The sequence below is a fragment of the Athene noctua genome, chromosome 10 (assembly GCF_965140245.1).
Source record: "Athene noctua chromosome 10, bAthNoc1.hap1.1, whole genome shotgun sequence".
NCBI lineage: Eukaryota > Metazoa > Chordata > Aves > Strigiformes > Strigidae > Athene > Athene noctua.
In genome coordinates this window covers 19,549,285-19,571,241 of record NC_134046.1, presented here as the reverse complement: position 1 = coordinate 19,571,241, position 21,957 = coordinate 19,549,285, and the positions used below count along the sequence as shown (strand labels likewise).

At 35.9% G+C, this 21,957-nt stretch overlaps 1 protein-coding gene across 10 annotated transcripts in view; it reads right to left on the bottom strand.

Moving 5' to 3' along the window:
* Nucleotides 1-21,957, bottom strand: part of DOCK3 (dedicator of cytokinesis 3) — a 222,402-nt gene that overhangs the window by 122,149 nt on the left and 78,296 nt on the right. For all 10 annotated transcript variants that reach the window (XM_074913853.1, XM_074913859.1, XM_074913854.1 and 7 more), the window contains exons 7-9: nucleotides 19,040-19,124; nucleotides 10,776-10,817; nucleotides 9,222-9,376 (exon numbers count right to left, since the gene is read on the bottom strand). In XM_074913853.1, the coding sequence (XP_074769954.1) occupies nucleotides 9,222-9,376; nucleotides 10,776-10,817; nucleotides 19,040-19,124 (282 nt within the window). The remainder of the gene's footprint in view (nucleotides 1-9,221; nucleotides 9,377-10,775; nucleotides 10,818-19,039; nucleotides 19,125-21,957) is intronic.

The following is a 21,957-nucleotide window of genomic DNA, read 5'->3' as shown; positions in this document are numbered from 1 at the left end:
GAGGGGCTAGATGTTAACCTTGTTAATGCTTCCACATACTCTTGAGGTAAAATTCAAAGAAACACAAGAAAAGAATGAAGCAATGAAGCTGCTTCATGAACTTCAGAAGATTTTTTTTTTTTAAAAAAGGAACAAGGACTTTGTAATGCACCTAATCAATAAATGTCAATTTGCATCAGAAAAGCTACAAGCAATTAGAAATTAACCACTGAAGGATAAAGTCTTGCTTCAGAGCAGACACATGCTGCTCCACCCTGTGTGTTATTTTCCTAAGTGAAGAGGAACAGTGTGAAATTTGGAATACTAAGGTAGAATCTTGGGGGGGGGGGGGGGGCATATCTGCCAACATATCTTTTCCTAATTGAAATCTTTAGTCAAGATCAGCTTCCATCATAATGCTGCTAGGAAACTACCAGGTTATATAATATAGTAGAAAAGATTTCTATCTAACAGATTAATTTTAAGAACAGATGGGATCATTATAATAATTCAATCTTGTCTACTATATAACACAGATGACACACCATTTACATTAATATATACCTTTGTGTTTGTTTTAAGAAGGGAGAGGGAGGGGCCGAGGCAGATGTCTGGCTTATAGAAATAAGTATTTGTTATTCCTTTTTTTTTATTCCATACCTGCTGATTGCTGTTTGTATGAGCATTTGCTGTCTCTTTCCTTACATTATAGAGTGCAAATGATTTATGCTTATGATGCATATCAGGACATCATCCTATGGTATAAAAGAATGTGATATACTCTGGCAATACACAGTATTTCAATACAAAGTTTTGGACAGGCATCTTATAGCAAACATCTCTTGGTAGCAAATCATATCCTGCCCCATATCTGAAAGTCTGAGTACACTATCTCCATTCATGTCTACATTTATCACTTAAGTAATAAGAAAAAAATATAACAACATGGTATATGCTTATGGTGTAACGTTAGTTATACAGCATAATGTCATTTAGATAAAACCCAAAGGCACAATTTAGTGTAGAGTAAAAAAACCAAAGGTGCAAAACGCTAATCAGTCCAAGTTAATAACCACCCAAATTATTACTGGACTGTTACTGTGCCTTTCCTACATTCCACTCTCATTGCAGTGCCTCACACTCCCACAAACTGTCTCTCATGAATGGTTTTAATTTCATTACTCTTTTTTTATTTTCTCTTCCCCCTTAAAAAAATTAGTATTTTATTTTCCAAATCAAATTATCTTAAACTATAATCACAGGAAGAAATTCTACTAATTCCACCTGGATGTTGTTCTTATACTGACAACAAAGAGAAAAAATAAAGATCTGAAGAAAAAAAAAAAAAAAAAAAAGAACTTAACAGTAAATTATTGAAGGATGGATGCCTGCAAAAGGAAACTAAAGGAATGGTTTGAGAGAAGCAAAAAAAATTGAAACCTTGGATAAGTATTTGATTAGGTCCTGGAGAAGCAGAATTTTAAAAAAACCCAACAATAAAGAACAGGTAGAATATTGTGCTCTGTACTAGTGCACTCAGAAAGTCATTATGGAAATGAGACTCCTCCAGAAAAAGTGCAGGAATTTGCATACATGAGAATTAGTCATAGCTTTCAAGGTCAATAACTATGCAGCATCTTTCCTCTCATTTCATTGTACTGTACTAGAAATAGGTTATCTGTATATGGATTTATATATGGCCTTTAAACCTGATCATCATCTATGATCCCCCAAAATTTCCCACGCAGTAAGTCTTAAGAGTCCAGCTGGGAAGTACTTAAATAGAAGGAATATGTGGTTCTGCATTTGCAGGCACATTTATCTCTCTGCTTAACTCTTTCCCCCACCTCTAACTGACAGCATTCATAAATTCTCTCAAAGCTGCCTAGACAACACAAAAGTGTCAAACAAAATCATACTGAAACACATAGAACACAAGATCTACACAACGCATCTTTATGTACCCTCACGAGGAACAGACAGCAGTCCTTATCAATACTGAACAACCACGGGGGTTTTTTCCAGTTTTATACACTTTCATCCTTTCTCTTATCTTTCTGTTATTTGGACAGGCCCATATAAGATATGTCAATTATATGAATTAAAAAAAAAAACAACAAAACCCCCTGTACTGGATCTGGCTGAGCTGGAATTGGTTTTCCCCTATAGCAGCCCTCACGGTGCTGTGGTTTATGTTGGGAGCTGGCAGGGTGTTGGTAGCACCCTGGTGTTGTGGCTACTGCTGAGCAGTGCTTACACAGCACCAAGGCTCTTTCTGACATTCTTTCCCCCAGTGGGACGGGGTGAGCAAGATCTTGGGAGGGGACACAGCCAGGACAGCTGACCCGAACCGACCAAAGGGATATTCCAGACCATGCGATGTCTGCTCAGTATAAAGCTGGGAGAAAGGAAGAAGGGGCTGGGGTCACCCTTGGTCCTCCGAGGCAACCACTCCGCATATGGGAGCCCTGCTCCTGAGAAGGCCCCACAGCGCCTCTTCATGGGAAGTAGAGAATAAATCTGTTTTCTTTTTTTTTTGCTTCTGCGCGCAGACCTTTGCTTCGCTTTGCTTATATTAAAACTGTTTTTGTTTTACCCACAACGGTTGGTCTATCTTATTTTCTTTCCTCTCTTTGCCCTGTTGAGAAAACAAGGGGAAAGGGGGGGAAGTGATAGAGCGACTTGGTGGATACCTGGCATTTAGCCAAAGTCAAACCACCACACCCCCAAAACACTTATTTTCTAAGCATCATTCCAACCACATTTCAGTAGAAGATACATCCATCTTGTTTTACCTTCTCTATACCATTTTAAAAAATCCAAGGCATAGTTAGCAGATAGAAAATAATTAAATGGATCAGTTAAAATCAGTGCCTTTCGTAATGTTATTTGATCATTCTTAATTAATATCTCACACTTACTAGAATAAACTCAGCTTTGTTGAGTGATACAGATAGGCTTCCAGTTCATCCACAGACATCTGAATCCAAACTCTTAATCTACAGAAGAATTCTTGTATACCAAGTCAGATAACAATAGAGGCTTTGAAGACTTTATGATTATTTCAGGATTCAGATCATTGTAAAGATTCAAAACAGTAAAAAGTTGTGCTGGAAAAACTGACAAATCTAAACTTGCCGTTTTATGTAATAAAATAGGGAGTTGGATATAATGCAAATTCTGTAGCGACCTTTTGACTATAGACTTACTCACCACTGCATATGCCATAAAGCTTTATTCTGCCAGCGGAAGACATTTCTTTTCTTCCTAATTCCTCTGTTGCACAGCTTCTGTGGATGAACAACCTACTCCCCCTGTATACTCTACTAACAAAGTACGAGGAACCAGTCACCAAAAATGCTCCAGTACTCTAAGTTTTAAACATCTGCCATACTTTTGGGTGAGACAAGTTTGGATTCTGATCACTAATGATCATTTTTACCTAGATTGAATTTACAGATAAAATAAGATGCTTGCTTAAAACCATCTGCAGTACTGAGAAAAGTTACAATAATATGAATCCACAGAATGCACCGTGAAGACCATACTAAGTATTCTTCATGCCTTTGCCAGCATCTCAGTTGGCTTCCCTTTTTCTTTGGGTAAATTGGAATCTTAATTTCTGACAGGAATATCTTTAGTTAGGATAGTTGCTGCCTCTTCTTTCCTATTCTCTGCTATCTCTCCAAGGGAAAATTACAGAATGAAAAAGTAACATCTCTTTTTTCTATTGCACCCCATCTTTTTCTTTTTGGCTCTTAGCTTAAGTAAGCTTTCGCACGTTTCCTGGGGCACTACAAGATAATGTGGGGAAGTGTCTATTACTGTACTTGCCATCCTTCACAGTTCCTCAAGTAAGATTTCCAGAGTACATCTTCATTAACTTTAAACTTTTCTAGCTTTAGGTTGCATGTCTATAATATAGGCTTTTTAGGTACACTCGTACATTTAATATTTCTCAGAATATAATTGTATCAATCTCTTAACGTGATGTCTTGAGAGCATCATACAGAGAAACACTACAATAGCACAGAGCAGAAGAGAAAGCAGTTCTTAAACAGAGTAACATCTACCTATTCATACATACTTTCTTAATTTATGTGATCACTTCTGGGTAACCTTGTTATACATGAATTGAAGAAAAAGAATGCAATATTCTGAAAAATTACTAAGGAATTCCTCTGTTTCTTTGTTTCTAAACCCAAAATAAAGAAAATATCATGAAGACATTGTAAAACTAGTTACATAGATTTTTGAATTAGACAGAACAGAATAATAAATGTTAATAGAAAAAGAGTCATGTAAAGAGGAAGGAGAAAAAATAGTGTGCAGTATGGTGCTCACCGAAAAGGATGTGATCGTGTAAGTGAAGAACTGATTATAAGGCAAATGGCACAAGAGCAACAAATCAGGAGCAACTTTTGAGTACTGCACAGTGCAAACCAAAGAACGTACTTGTCAATGTCTGTCTTCATGCACTATTACAAAAAACCATCATCAACAACATACGATCTTAAGAGTTTCATTACCATGTGATTGTAAATGTACTTAACTGTCAAAATCTACTGTGTATTTGCATCTAAAAATACGTAAAGCCACCTGTTGCTACTACTACAATTTTTTAAGCTGAAAGTATTCATTGCTTAAAGCAGCCACGGTTCTTAGTTACCTTTTCCTCATGCAACATCATATACTGCCCTACAGAGCATGTGGGACATGTTTTCCTTTGTCGTCCATTTGCGGCCAAGGTACCTACAGAAGCCATGTGTGCATGTGTATCTTTCTCTCTGCACCAACTCCAGATGAGCTTTTGCTTTTCGAATTCTGTCTCTGCATGCCCAAGCAATTTCTTATTTCTCCCGGATAGCAAATCTGATGCATCTGCTTGCCTGTCTGCATGTCAGAATGGACCATCCTTGTACTCCATAGAATGCACTATCAAGATAACATGACAGCAAGAAAAGACACTATGCAGGAAAAAAACCAAAACAAACCACAAACCAAAAACAAACAAAAAACCCCAACAAAAAATAGGTCGTGGTGCACTCTGAGTAAAGAGAGCAGCTGAAAGATCATAAGGCCTTCTTACGATACAGTGTATTAAAAAGAGATCATCAGCAAACGTATGCCTTCTACATACACTGTAAAGAAAATCTGGTCTCACCACAAAAAGGTCTTGAGTATATCCTGTATGAGAAATGTACACACTGACTTCCTTTGTCAAAGCTATCAACACTACTATGGGTACCTATCACATCTTCCAAAATCTCCAGTCATGGTACAAACACAGTGAGTAGGCAGATGGGGGAGTTACAAGCAGTAATATGCATGACGCTATTTTCCATGCATAATTACTGACTAGGCCCCAGTTTTTCAATTCCATCCCGTCAGAATTTTCTTTTTGTTCTATTCACTCTCCATAATTAAGGATATTTCTAGATGACAAGAAACTTTTAAATCTCAGTGGAGTACAATAGGGTAACTGTTAAAATAGTGCTAGAAACATCTATTCTGGTTTAAGATGCAGGCAGAATAAAACACCTTTACATATTTAAACATAAACTTTATAAAGAAAAAAATCATACTAAAATGCTTTTATTCTTTTTCATATTTAGTGGATTCTTCAGGCTTATTTTCAGAAAAAAATTGATATCATGCTTTTGAATGTGTAATTTTTGAAGTTATGCGGAATTTTACGCATTTATTAGTAAAAAAGTGCTGCTGTAAATATAGAGCTAAACCTCACTGCTTTACTGAATTTAGCTAATTTCCAGCCATCAAAATAATGCTGCCAAAGTGTTCTTGATTTTTTTCTTTTTTTAAAATCAAAACCATCTTTCTTTCATCCTTCCAGCACAGATAACAGCCTGGATCAGTTTTTCCATCAGCTGTCCAGCCCCTTTAGTTTCATCTAGTCTGTATCTCCGTGCTTTACCATATCAGGTCTAACGCTTCTCTTTTGCTGAGGCATGAGGTGCATTCTCACATAAGAAAAGAATCAGTTGGCTCTGATGTAACTTGTGCTTAACAAATCTATTTTGACTTTTACTTTTTGTTAGCTTCTATTCCAGAACTTTTTGCATTTGTTATCTGATAGCAGTTGACCTTCTTAGGGAGATTAAGGCAAAACAGCTATTAACCAGCTATGCTGGTAACATCTGCTGATAGCTTAACAACCCCTTTAATCTGTTCAGTTACTTCTTGATTTTGTAAAAAAAATTTTTTGCTGCTAAAGCATTACAGAATTATTATTTCTTTGTCCTTAATGTCTTTTGCTACTTGCATTTTTTCTACAAGTTTCTGTCTCTGCCGATCCCTGTTTGGGCAATTTCATTAGTTTCTCCTTTTGTGTATTTCCTTCCAGACCCCATTTGACCAAAGAATACATGATACAGACTTTCTGTTGCTGCCATATCTTTCCTTTATATTGAAACAATTTGCTTTTGGGCTCTTCAATAATATGGTTAAGAAACTGACAATACTCAAATTTCTTTCCTCCCTATCTTTTTTTGACATTTATTGACATTGCCTTATTGAAGTTCACCAACTTTACGTTAACATTGTCTTTCTTTCCTTTTCTAGTTACTATCAACTCTACCATTTCACAATCATTCATCCCAAGGTATTTCTCACAATGGGGCTGTACTTCCCCCCATTGGCTGTAATCAAAACTAGAACAATTTTCTGATTATTTTCCACTAACTTCCACATGGCAAACAAACTGGCGTAGTAAAGTTCAGTAATAAAGACTTTATTGCTAGACTAATTTTTTTTTGTATGTAAAAATATGGGATAATTTTTGAAACAAAAAATCCCAAATAGACTCTCATCCCTTTTGATCTGAGCCATTACTTAATACTCAGATTGACAGGTTGTTTGTGCTGTGGGCTGAAACAAGTTATTGAAGCAGACCTTCATCAGTCCAGTTCTATTTACTCACGAGTTTGTTTTTTTTTTTAATTCTGTCAGAGAAAAAATTAAGTCACTTTTTTTTTACCTCCAGGTCTTGACCCTCTGATAGCAGCATTGTTATTCCTGCTATCCATATCTCCTCATATCATCTTTTCTCTGCTTCTCATTTGTAGACAGCACAAACCATACAAATACAGTACAGTACTGCACTTGTATTCAGAACCTGGGAATACATCTCAAACTGTATTTCAGTTGCTGCTCCAGCCTTCTGATTGCTAAACCATAATTGGTACATGCTGTTACTTCAGCTCCTGAGAAACACACGAACTTTCACTGATTCTTCATTTAACCTAACTGGGAAATAACTATTGCAACCAACAGGTTCAATGAGGTTTGTAATCTACTATATGTCCAAAGCACTAACACTGAAAGCCAGTCAATCTCCAGTGTGAACTGTTTGGATAAGAAATTTATCTACCTTGAAACCATTTCAGAAAAGACAATTTGTTCCTTCTATCTAGAGTGCTGCATGCAGAAGCTTTGCTTGCTTTTTTACCTTAATGTACTATATCTTGCGGCATATGGAAGGGAAAAGAAACTTAATCTTTTAAAGTAGATATAAAAACATAATTCTAAATTTGCAGCAGTGTGTTTGTCTATTTTCTGGTTTTAAGTTTCTTTTCTAAAACAGAGCTTAGCCTCATTACACACTTCTTCCCCACCACTCTTTGGGATGTAAGAAAATATAAAAATTATGCTGTTTTCACTGCAGCAGATCACTTACGCACAATACAAAGAGCTAAGCAATAAAGCTTTGATGTGCAAAGAGTTGTTATTATATATATTTACATATGCCTAAACCACTCTTTGTACTTTTTCTCATTATAACTATATTTTTTTTTTTTTTAATCACTGGCAAAACCCCTTCTTGAGGCTTTCCCACTCAATATTTACATTCTATGCAAACTGCAGCCCAAGACAATTCATCTCCTTTTGAAGCAATTTCTGAGGCCTTTCACAGTCATGGCAGCAGTTTATCCCTTCCTATTCCCTGCAGCTTTCCTCATCTAAACAATTTGATATTTTACTCCTCTGTGATCTGAACTAATTAATTGTGCGTTATTTTTCTGTTTTGTTTTGCCATTTTCACCTTTCCCTCTTATCAGCTATTTTTTTGTTAATTCTCTCAATAGAGGAATTATAGGTATGTCCTCCTAAGTACCTCAAAACAAGCATTTCTCACTTAGTGAGGGTGAAATAAACATGATGCAGTATCAGATTAGGCATGCTTGCCACATCCTGCAAAATGATATTTAAATTGCCTAACTAAATGGTGGCAGACACATATTTATAAGACACAGTCAAGTCATTAGAGCTTTCTAATACAGACCACTTGTTTAGTGGGATGTATTCTGAAGAGCTAGAAAACTGTTATCACTCTACTCTGCACTTTCTTGGATGAGTATTATTCACATAATAATGTTCTCCCAAAGAGAGGAAAGAACATTTGAGGCTCACTCTTCAGTTTGGAACAAATCTAAATCTCGTTTGCTGAAAACTAGGACAGTTTTGACCACAGGAACAAATGTGGTCTGTGCCAACTGTCAGGACATGCCTTAATGAAAACTCAAAACCCCCCAGACAAACATGCTGTATTTCAAATCAGACCAAGCTACACTTAATTTCTGAGACACAATGCATATGCAATACTCTTCTACATATGTTGATGTTTTCAAAACACAGGCTTGTAAAGGAAAAATACAGGACGTTTCACATTTGCTAACACTAGTATCAATTACCTCAACGTACTGAGGAGCACTGTTGTCCAGCCTAGACATAGGGATGAATATGAATAGTTTATATAGAAAAAAAAAGTAATGAAAACAGCTATACTGTAACATGCCTGTAAGGCAAGGAGTGGATGAGACTTAAAGAACCTCAGTTCAGCATTCACACATAACAGCAGTTGTCTCTTCAAAACAGTCATATAGTGAGGCCCTGCATTATTAGTACATCTTAAAGAAAGGCCCTAAGAAGGCAGACATCAAACACTAAGACTTTCAGTAATGTGTGGACCCAAAGTCAGAAACCTAAACAAAGTTCAACTATTCTGTACCTTTAATGATTTGCTTATAGATAAACACTAGATTTCATATGCAATGATGAGTATCACTGATTCTCATGTATGCATTACAAGGCTGTCAACTTAAGATTTATCAGCTTTGTCCTTTCAGTTGTCACAAGAAATAGCTCACGTTTTTCTACAATGTATTTGTTTTGTTCATAATTTTTTTCCTAGGAAGCTTTTTAGTTATTTGATACAGCCCTACCTGATCTGCTTGCCTTCTCGAACATCATACAAAGAAAAAAAGACATCTGTGTCTTCTCCAATTGTATTGTAGGTGAAGCTCTTTAGACTGAGGAAGAAGTGATGAGGCACTGGCATACGGCAAGCTTCCCCATGACGCTGACGAATTGTATCCACCTGATTAAAAACAATGAAAATGATTTTTAGTTCTTCACAAATAAAGGACATGTGACCAACTTGATAATTTTAACTGAGATCCTGCTCTCCTTTCTCCATCAAGCAAAAGCTTAATCTCAAATATGTTCGACCTTGGAAATACATGCCAGATTGTTTTCTTTATATATTTTTTTCAACTTTTAATTTAAATAGCTTGAGAAACCACTATAATCCAGTAAATATGAGATAAATGGTCTATGCGTTTGAAATCTGTTTTTATCAAGCAAACCGAGTCAGTCCTAGTTCTCAAATATTGTCTTAACTGTGGTACTGAGAATGAACTATATTAAGATAGTACTAGGGTGGTTCTTGCTGATTTCCATTTAAAGCAGACAGATTTCAAAGTATAGTTAAGAAAAACATGTTTCTTTTCAGCAGTTTCAGTTCATTTATGGAGGTCAGTTAGAACCAGGCTTTACAGGCTAATATGCCCTGCAGTATGTATAACAAAAAGAAATCTTAACAATAGTTTATAACTTGAGCAGGAACTGTTATAAAGTCAACCAGTAAAGTTAAATAGCAGAAATATTTACATTTTGATTCAGCGTATCAAGAAATATTTACAACAGTGAAAATTGGAGTGGGGGGAAAAAAAGAGTACGGTTAGAAATAAAATTATACTTTAATAACAGAAACACAACATTATTTAGGTTGAAAATGACCTTTAAGATCGGGTGCAGCTGTAAACCTAACACTGCCAAGTGCACCACTAAACCATGACCCTAAGCACCACATCTACAGGTCTTTTAAATACCTCCTGGGATGGTGAGTCAACCACCTCCCTTTACGTCCATTGTATGCTGGTCTAAAGAGGTTGCATGAATGTCCTAAGCTCCCTAGGATAGCCTTCTCTGAATGTGTAGAAAGGTACTTGCTAATAAAGCAAATCTTAACATTTTCAGACTTTCAACCCAGATTTGTACTAGCTTAAAAAAGAGTTTAAAATTAATTTTGTTCTGGATTTTGAATTAAACCCAAGTAAATCCCCATCCTTTAAAGACAGATACCTGTGGAAGTACAGTTCTCCTGGAAAGATTAAACCCCGATTCCAGGACCAGGAAAGGATTACATTACTACAGAAGGGATATGTGAAACAGAAGCCTACTAAGCCACGTGTTAGCAGGTGAAAAGATGATTCACATGAGGCTTTTGATATCACTACAGAAGTTGACCTTTTAAGAACAACAGAGCTAAGGAAAAGAGCCTAAACAGAAGTTGAAGGAGGACTTTAGTACGTTAATTACTTCATCTTCTGAGGAAGTGTTCTATGCGTAGAGACTTACCTAATAATCTCCCCCATACCTTTACATACATTTCCAAACACTTAAAGACAACAAAAAATCATATGTAGGTGTCTTACCTGTGACGTGCTCTGCTGGACACTGTGTCTACTTGACAAATGCTGTAGAGATACAAAATAGTAAAATTTAAACCTTTTTGAAAATAAGAAATATTTACATTATATTTGTGTAGCATTAGAACAGCAACTTTAAAATACCAAATTTCCACAGCCTTTTTCACAGTGTAGCACCACTCAGAAGACCACTAGCTTTCCTAAAGGCTATTCTCAGTTAAATAATTTCTTAGTCTAACTACTTGAATTTACAGGTGGTATTTACCTTAGGTATTATTTACCCTAAACACTAAGATACTTACCTTCACTTTTAATGTAAATGGCTGTCACAAGCTAGACAGAATTTCCAACACACTAATAGCATTTCTTTTTGTAAAGCTCATCACTCTGTACTGTATAATCTACACGTTCTCTTGTTAAATGGGAAGATACCTCACCATTAATCCTCATCTACCAGTATGTTGTCTATGAAAAGGTGCATTTGTTAAAAAACAGACATCTAGAAAGAAGGATAGATTTTTAGACTTGGTTCAAACTTTTTGCTCTGATCAGAACATGAAATTCTGCTAAATGGTTAAAGACTTTTACAATTCAGCTGGCCAACACCTGTAAAGTAGCATCAGTATAAAGAGTTACATCTCTGAAATGGAACTCTGAGGATGATCCTGTGTTTAAAGCCTTTTATGCTAGACAGAGATGTTATAATCAGAAAATGGACTGCAAGACTCACTGAACCCATTTAATCTCCAAAGGGAGATTTAAATACTAATCTAAATTGAAGAGGTTTCAGAGAGCTTTAAAAACCATATCATTAATGATTCTGCCATGCCTGTTCATACACATTAACATTAGCATTTTAGACTGAAATATTAACATTAACACTACCACATGTTAATTAATACTCTCCTCATTCGCCCCCACATCTACCCTTCTATTATGTCCCCAACATCTTATTCTGACCAAACATACACACTCTGTAGCAGGACCAGCTTGATCTGTTGATAACCTCATAGCTTCAAAAGAGGCGAAAGTAAAAGATAATCCACAAAATCTATTTGGCAAAACTTTTTCCAAACTATGCCACTGTCTTTCACACCGAACAAAAATAAGACCTTTTACCAAGAAAGGAGAGATAATCTTCATAATGAGACTAAATCAAGAAGATATTAAGTCAAATGGCATATTTTGACATCTGTTTACATTCACAGTTACAAAACCGTCCTCTTTCACACTGTCAGCAGAAGAAATAATGATCTCCAGCTCCATTGTTTGTCTAACTACTGTGCTGTGTTCTGAATGTTAAAACCCTCTAGGTTTAGGTGGCTGAGTTCCCTACTTAATCTTTTTGTCACTTGCAAGCACAGAGAATCAGCTGGCATAGAAAAGACCGGTTATTTAAACTGCTCAAGTATCCTGGCTTCTTTTGACTAACATTCATCTCTAAGTCAGAGTAAGTGGGAAACAAACTCAAGCAACAGAAATATGAGAGGTGGTCCAGAGAGCTACAGTTTCCTCAGCAAACACAACTGCTTACAAAGTGCACATTTAGGCAAAACTGTAACAATAAATGGCTAAAAATCAGGTTTAAAATTTTTCACAACCAGAAGACTACATTTCTCTAACTCTGCTTTTACGCTTCAGGACCATACTGCTACAATACAGACAACCACTGACTGAGCTGATTTTACATATCCTGGCCTCTGGCTAGGCAAAGTGGCCAGAGTGTACATGCTTTCTTTGAAGACATTTTTGGGTACATGAATGAGAGGATGACTGAAACCAGCCAACATGCATTTACCAAGGGTAAAATCATGCTTGATCAAGCTAGCCGTCTAGGGTAAAATGAGCAGATCTGTAGATGAGTGAAGATTAGTGCCTGTTGTCTATCTTGAGTTCAGCAAGGCCTTCACCACAGTCTTCCACATCAACCTTGTACTCAAGTTTTGATGTTACATCTGGATAGGTAGACTAACTATATTGGTAAAAAAACCCAACAAATAGTTGGATGTCAGGCTCAAAGTAGTGATCGATGGTGTGTATTCTTCAGAGGTCTACCCTTAGTCTAATAAATTCACAGGTGGCAGCTATCAATGTATTCAAGGAGGTGGCCTCCATTCAGAGGGATCTAGGCAACCCAAAAGAATTCATTTAAAGGAACCTTATGAAACTACATCTGAAATACTGCACTCCATTCAGCAAAGGATGACCAAAGCAGCTGGGAGCTGGAGCAAGGGAATGCAGCTTTTCTAGTCTGGAGAAGAGAAGGTTTGGAAATGTTGCTGATGGCAGCCTCCCAATAACTATGAAGTTACCAAGATGACAGAGTCAGGCTCTTTACAGAGCTGCACAGTAGGAGGACAAATCACTGCAGTTGTAAACTACAACATGGGATATCCCAACTTTCCAACAAAGTAACTCCATCAAGGCAACCAAGCATCAGAGCAGGGACTCAATCTTTTTCCTTGAAGAATTTCAAGATTCAACTGGCCTGGTCTGAATTCAGTATTGACCTTGCATTGAGCAGGAAGTTTGACTAGATCTCCCCTGAGGCCCCTTCCAACCTGAAAAGTCTTACAGGGTGATATAAAAATAGGACTGTTAAGAAATTATCCATCTTCTTTCTAAAGGAAAACAGAATCAGTTTTACCTTTGTTTTTCACCAAAAGGCATCTGCCAGTTAATGTTGTGCAAATTTTAACAGATAAGATGATCCATTTCAGTATATCTTTCTTCATCAAAGTGCTTTCTGATGCTTAAACTGAATACTTGTAACTGTAACCTAGGCCCACTGATTCTTGTCTTATCCATCATTAGCATGAAAGGATTAATCAATTCAGCTTGTGATTCCATTATAATACTCAAATCTTCTCCTACAAATCTACCTAAGCTTGTAGCATCCCAACCTGTACTTCAGAAGCAACAATTGACTGCAGAAGTTAAAACATTACATTTATGATTCTTACTTGTATCCTACATTTTTCAGATAGTTTCTTCAATTTGTCTACATTATTCCGAATTCTGATCCTTTCTTCCCACGTACTACCACTTCCAACTTCGTGATATTTGTATAATTAGTAAGCATACTCACTATTTTGTCATAGACATTAATGAAACATAAAGCACTACAAAATGGAGGCTGACCACAAGAAATTAAGCTGATTCATCCCTCCTCCTGTTTAAGCAAATTATTGACAACCATTCTTCACCATTTTTTGGGGGTATGGGTTTTCTAATTAGCTTTGTGTTTACTTTACAGTAATTTCATCTAGAACTAACAACCTTAGGAGAATTTCAATTAAAAAAACAATTAAAATCTTTATGAAAATCTAAATATGGCCTCAGCTGTTTTTTCTCTATCCACTAGACTCATTTATGTTCTGGAAGTAAATTGGAACTTTTAAAAATTGCTTATTCTGAACAAGTTCACAGTCACTATTACTCACCTCCTTGTTGCAAATGATTGGATTTTTTTTTTCTGTTCCAGCACTTTGTACAAGAGAGAATAATTAGTAGCTCCTCCTCCTCCATCATCTTTTTTAAAGGTGTAAAGTGTGCTTGCCCTCTGCCAGTATTCTGGAACCTTACCCATCTTTCCAATGACGTGTCTGATATGGCTTCTCCAGACATCCCAAATGAAATGTATATAGTTCTAAATACCCTTGAACGGATAACAATTTTATAAACTTTCTCCCCTGTTCAGGTGTGACTCCTTCCACTTTTCCACAGGTATTGTTATTGATTTGACACAGTTTACCACCCTACCAGAGCTGGGGGGGGGGGGGGGGGGGGAGAGAGCAGGCACAAAGGACATTAAACAATACATTATTTTCTTGCATCACGTGCCAATCGGTTTTCCCTTAGTATGAAAACTTTTCTTTAGTTTCCCAATTACTACCAGTTTATTTATATTAAACTGTTTCTTGATAAAATTTACAATATTTGCTTCTTATATCTTAATTTGTGCATTGCCTTTCCAATTTTTCTATTTACACATTTGTGCTATTCTACTATACTTTTCTATGCTTCTGTTCTTCCATACTTGCTCTTGGTAATCTCCATTTCCCCTTCTTTCACTCTAGTGACTGAAGGCAATGAAGAATTCTTAATTTATGCAACTTGGCCTCTTAGTATTTTAGGTTTTTCTTTTTAATTTACTGGAAGAGTTATCAATTCTCCTTACCTCTTTTTCCCCATCAAACTTGTTTATATCTTATATATCAATATTAGTTTTTATTTTTGTTCTTCCTCCTTCTTTTCGAAATGATGCTTCTTAAGTGGATCCTATCATTACCAAGTCAGTCTCAAAGAAACTGCTTTCTATCTTTATATTCTCAATTGACTTCTTACTAGAGTTTAGAGCAAAATGTACACAATCTGTCCTCTCACAATCTGCTTTGTTCAACAAAGAAAAAAAAAATCACAAAGACTTCATGAGCTTCCTGCACAGTTTGTGTCCAGTTGGTTTCCTTTTCTAGCAGGGTTCTGAGCAATTAAAGTCTCTGTTTTCAAATTTCATAACTACTCATTCTTAACAATCTCATTTTCCATCTGAATAAAGAATAAGCAATTATGAGGTGATGGCAGCATGAATCTGAAACTTGTCTGTTTATTAGGAACTCTAGTATAAACTCATGATAGTTGAAAAGCTTTTTCAGATAGGTGAAAAAAATGGCTAAGATCTAGCAGTAATATAGCCAATAGTTGTGCATTTCATGTACCTCTCAAATTCATCCGGAAGACACATACACAAAAATTAATATATAGAAAAGTTCAGCATATTTAATCGCCAGGTTTAAACACATCTGATTTTAGCAAATATCTCAGACATTTGTGTCTTGTAATCCTTTTCACTGAAAAGGGCTACCCAAGCGTTTCTGACATTCTGTTGGACTTGTGTTGCTAAATGACAGCTTCAATAGAGTGGCAACTCCAGCACTGAGCTATGTGGCAGAATTCTGACAACATTTTTTACCAAAACATTAAAAGTAATGTAAATGCTTTAAAAAATGTTTCATCACATTAAAATCACAAACACTGTCACAAGGAGAAGGCAATTTGATTTCCTTCAGGAGTAAAGCAACAATTTCTGACAAATACTGTGCATCCCGAAGCCCCTAGTATTTAGCTTCATGAGTAACCTGGAGAAAGAGCATGACAATGCCTCAAAGCACAACAGTTCTGACAAAGAGATGAATATAGTAGTCATAAAATAGTCACAAATATACTTAGCAATGAAAAATGAGAGTTAAAAGAGATGTTCAAATTTTTAAATTTACCAAGAAAAGTCTAATGAGTGTATAAAATGCTGAAATTTGTTGTCACAGATAGTCTAATGTGTTACCTCATCCACTGTTCTGCTAATACAAGATTGTTTTCTATGTTACACTTAATATCCTACAATCCCGCAAATACGAGAAAGTAATTGGGCTCTCACAACGACTCCCGCTAGATTATTTTACAACGTAAAAACCTCATTGCTCATTTGAGAGCCTATCAAGTATTTTGCCAGAAGCAAGGAGGATTTTCTCCCTGGGTTTTCATTAAATAATAAAACCAAATTCAAAACCACATTAAAAAACCCTACAACAACAAAAAATCCCCACCAATACCCCCTTCATTCAAATTACGCCAAATTTAAGGTAAAAAAAATGACAGGTTCTCAGCTGTTTTGGTTCCTAAAACTGCTTTCTGATGATGAACCTAGATGTGATTAGACAGGACTCTCTTCTCGAACGTACAAACTAAAGCAACAGTGAAGTGTGAACTGACTAATGGTCATGTCCTGATACCATCACAGAACCGAGGAGCAAACTGTGCTGTGGACATTTTCTTCAGGACTAAGATGGGTGGCATAATCAGACTACTCTGACAATATTAGCTATTTGCTGTACTACAAGTTCAGAGTAAAAAACCTGCAGAATGAAACACAGAGTAATAATGCAGTCCTATTAGCAACTTATCTTCTATTCTATGAGTCATTACCGATTTAATTTTGTACTGAGTTATTTCTATACCGTCTTTGAAGGAAAACTCTGCTGCAACAGCATCAAACTCTCCTCAGACTATGGCAAATCAGGAACAAACATTAAAAGATAGTACTATAGAGTGATGTACTTCAATATCTCTTATGTATCAATTTTTATTTCTTGCCATGAAATCCACTGTTATATGGTGCAAATAATCCAAAACAGCAACAGTATATAGCCTGTTTACAAAACATGCCTTTATTTTAGGGAGAAGTACATCTTGCATCTCAAAATAACCCACCTAGACACAGACCTATCACTCCCTAATCTTAGATAGCTGAAACCATTTTAAAATAGGAAAATTTTACTAGAAGTGAGTGAAACTGTAACAATATTTATGTAGAAAAAAAAAAAATTTCTCTGGAAGATATGAAACTAAGTATTAAAGTAATTGCTTGGGGCTTTTTTGTTTGCATCGCTGGTTTGGGTTTTTTTTTTCTTTCTTAAAGAAAGTAGCATCTCAGGAAAGGTCTTCATTCACTTTCCACTGGACATTACATGCTGTTTCTCCCTTTACAGTTACATCATGATCCAAAACAAAGTTAACTGTATTACACAGTCCTACTAACAAAGAAGAATCCAAATACAGTTGTGAAATGCATTAGTGGCTTTAGAGTTAATTAAAGATGTAATTCACATTTCTAAAACAACTTTAACTTTGTTGTGTACTAATATGACGGTACTTGTGACTAATGATAGAATTTGGAACTCACTGCAATGAAGGAATTGTACTACTTTTCCTGAAAATCCTAACATTCTTATTCAAATGCACCACATACGTTTTCTAAGGGACATTGCCACACAATGGAGATGGCCTTAATGTTCAAGGATTAGTTTTACTTAAATTGACTTATTCACTGGTCTCCCTCATTACTCTCCTCTTCTGTGAGCTCCAAATCTTTGAAATAGAGCAAAGATATTTATGATCTATGCAATTCCTAGAAGCAGATTTTTCATTTTAGTATTCTTCATCTGCATCAGCAGACTCTCCTGAAAGAATCAATAGTGACTCTCAGGGACTTTCTGGAGTCACACAAACTGCTGATGGACTCCAGGCTCCAGAAGCTTTAAATAATGGAAGAAGTAAGCTGATCAACACTAGATCCTACAGCAGGTAGCAGTTTTATTTCCCAGCAAGTTAATAATTGCTGTCCAAAGTAATGATCAAATAATATCAATCTGTTAATCGCCTTCTTTATACATGAATAAAATTTACCAGGACACCTGCCTGGCTCACGGTGCTTTCAGATGAATAGACCTCTGCAAGGTATCACCACAGTTAATCTCCAGAGCTTCCAAGATTTTGTATTATTTCTCATCCAACAGAATTCAACAGTACATTTGCAAAAGGCAGTGGCAAACTGCAGATTATATAACATCTGCAGAATACATACAGGAACCAGCAGTCTAGAAAACCTGACATAAACTAAGAGAAATGAGGCTCTTTAGCCTCAGGAAGACTGAATAGGACTTAACAGGTCTTGAAGTACGTGAAGGGTGGTGCAAACAAGCAGGAGTTTCTATGTGGACATGACAAAGATGTGAAGCTTAACCTGCAGTGAGAAATCTCTATGTTTTATGACCACCATTAATAAAACTTCCAAACTGTAAGAACAGTTGAACAGAGCAAAAAGACTGCCTGGGTATACTGTGGGGTCTTAACCACTGGAGATATTTAGAAACAGAGACGAAATTGTCATAAATGACAAGAGACAGTTGATCCTGACATTAAGCAGGAGAATGGACTGGATGACCTCTTAAGATTTTCCAGTCCTATTTTTCTTTAATTCTACAAATAAACGAAAAAAGATTATTGCTACTTCACTTAATGCTAGTATAATGATTTTAGCAACAAATACTAAAGTTTAAAAGGATTCCTATTAGCTGTATATGACGGATCTGGTTTTTTAGAACCTTTGTTGCTACTGAAATAACAGATTTTAAAAACAAGAAAATTGTAGAGAAAAACATTTATAGTTACCTCCTCCAGTTTTCATACCATGTTACTTTGTAAATTGAAATTAAATGTATATAAGCATGCTATTTCCAAAAGAAAGTTGGTTCATTCTTACTAAACTCAGGGTACTAGAGACACTATTTTGTTGGTTAGAGTGCAGATGAAAAAGACATTCAGCTTAGGACACTATTCTAATCAAGAAAATAGGTAAGAGTAAAAAATAAAACTTTTTCCCTTCTTTCCCTCCCAAAGTGAGAACTCAAAGGAATCTCCCACAGATTTCTTACCATTTTATAGAGATCTGAAACACTGATCTGATCTGAATCCACAACCTCAAAGTCCTTCCGAGGAACTAAATCTAGGCCCAAATGTCTGCAAAAGAGAAGGAAAGAACAATGGTCAGTATAATACGTTAGAGTGTTCATTGTTGTCTACTACATGTGCTTACTCAAGGGCAAGGACACAAAAAATACTGAACTGCTTGTCTTTTTGAAATTGTTAAATCATTAAACAGATAATACTTCTAAACAGAATTAAATGCAAATATCAACCTAAATCCACTAAGAACTTGTTACTTTTTGTTCCCTGACTTCAGTGGAGCTATAGCAATTAATGCTAGTCGAAGCTTTTGGGCAGTATGTTGGTACAGTACCCAGAACAAGTTCATTTCATACACAGAAATGTACTAGGCAAATAAATATAGTACTCTGCTTTCTGCTGCAGTATTTGAGTAAGTTCCTGCACTACATCGTGAAAAAGTTCCATTAGTAGCCCTACTCAAATGTGCAAATAGATACTGTGCCTTGGGAAGCTGATTGGAAATTCCTGATATTCGTGCAACTAAACCCCCAACTTTATCGCTGCATAAACACAGTATTTTTTCAATAATAAACAATAACTGCAATATCAACAAGAATTTAAATCTGTATTTGTAACATACACATACCAAAAATGCCTTTTAATTACTCTTAGCTGAAACAATATTTTGGCTCAAATCAAATATATAAACTATTTTTTAACAAAAGTATACCAGTGTAAAGAAGATGACTAGTTAAATTCTGTCGTAAAGAAGGCAGTTCAGGTCACAGGTGCATGTGAGTAGTAGACAGAATAAGGTGTTTTGCATCCAGACAAATAAACCAAGAACTATTAACAATTAATTGATAATTGTAGACTGCAGAACAAGGTGTCAAAATCCAACTTTTGCTCTGCAGATCTTCATGTTTTGAGGCATAAAGAGTTCTGAGCATTAGAATAAAACGCTATTCTAAGCACACACAATATGAGGAAAAGTAAAGAAATACGTGAATGACCCATTTTCCTGCTTTCATCATCAACATAACTGATACATTATTTGCAGAGATTTTATACTGAAATTCTTAATAGTCTTAAAGGAAAAAAAATTCAGAAGAGGTGCCCTCATGGATTACCTTTGCACTCTTTCTGTCACTAACTATAAAAGCAAAAAATTTAATTTTGTTATCAGAGGGGGAAATATTCTGCAAAGACTTGTTCCTGATGGCAAATGAACAATTTTATTTGAATAAACCTCTCAGGTACTGCAGAATAATTGTATGGTGCAATAACCAGAAGCCTCTAGACAATACAGCGTCTTTCTGAGCAATTAACTTAAAACAACAGCAAGGAAGAACCAGTGGTTTGCATGACGCCCAGTTACCTTTGCTGACCACTGTACTTTGAATCATTTCCCATGTTTCTCAACTCTGTAACTCTTTTTGAAACTTTGCTTAATCAAGTTTTCCTTCCTTAATTATATCCTTAAACCATCACATCTCAGAAAAATAGTTCAACCCAGTCCACTTGCTGGCAAACAACTGTTAGACAGTACTATAATTGCCATTAAAATATTGTAGTGACAAACTGGAATTTCCACATTCTTAGTTCTTTGCCAAAAGCAATTACATTTTCAATGGAAAGGGAAACAATTTTCCTTCTTCAATGCAGTTTTCATGCCAAATACCAGTTTCTAAACTCTAAGGCTAAATTTGAAAGTGATGGTTATACATCTTTCACAGATTTTGTTTTGATTAAACCTATCAAACACCAGCTATCTGAAAACTGCAGCTGTGAAGATGAAAATTACTGTATCTATTTACCAAATAAAAAAGATTAAAATAAGAATGCACTAGGTAATGCTTACCTGCAGCTGCCATTTGAGCCTACTTATAATAGAAAGTCCGAAAATATAATAGAAAAAAAAGCACGCTACCATTTTTCCTGTTACCAAAGAGTCCACTTCAAAGTTTTTTTAAAAGTTAATGCTCATCATATTAATTCACAGAAGTTTTCCTGAATCTGAATATCCAAACCACCTCGAAAATAGGGACCCTGTCATTCACACGTTTACAAACACTCAGCCCAATGACTTCCTAATAACATTATCAAAACCACTTGTAAGTGCATTACAGTTCCACTGCAGTCACAAAGCACTACTAAAGTGTTACAGAAAAAACTGCCAAAGCTAATCATAGCCTGATATTGTTCTATTCTCATCATTTCAACTCTCTAGAGAACTGAGGTCAAACGGTGGTTGGACTCATTACTCAATACATGACAAAGGTATTATCTTCTACTTAATAATGTTCAACACAACTATGGTAGCATCCCTATGAAACTTATTCAATATCCTATTTTTAGCTAAATCCCTTAACACCGTGGATTTCCAGCCCAGAAGATTCTCATTCTCTAATACTACACTAATCCTGCACAATACTTGCTCCCAGCAAGTAAAGGTGTCTTTGGCTTTAGTGCTAACATGCTGTCATTTATTGTGCAGGCGGAAGTTCAGGTTTATGCATAAAATTTGTATTAATTATTTTTGTCTGTGAAGGCCTGACAACCTAGTGCTTGAAATGGCAACGGTAGTCAGTGGCCCACTTTCACTCTCTATTATCAAATACTGTGGGAATATAAGAGCACCAGCTGCCAAGCAGTATTTCTCCAAAACATAGCATGCATAAAAATTAGATAATGTGTTTTGTTTATTTGACAGTTCCTCCCTCCACAATACCTTCTTTTACAAGCAAATTCGTGTGCCTTTTTAATTCTGCCTTAACACTGAACTGCCTTTCAAAAATATTTCCCAAGTATATTTACAAAATGTCCCCAAGCCTATCAATTACCTCTTGAGAGCATGACTGGGATAACTCCAGGTGACACTTAGATATTCCTCCTCTTCTACATA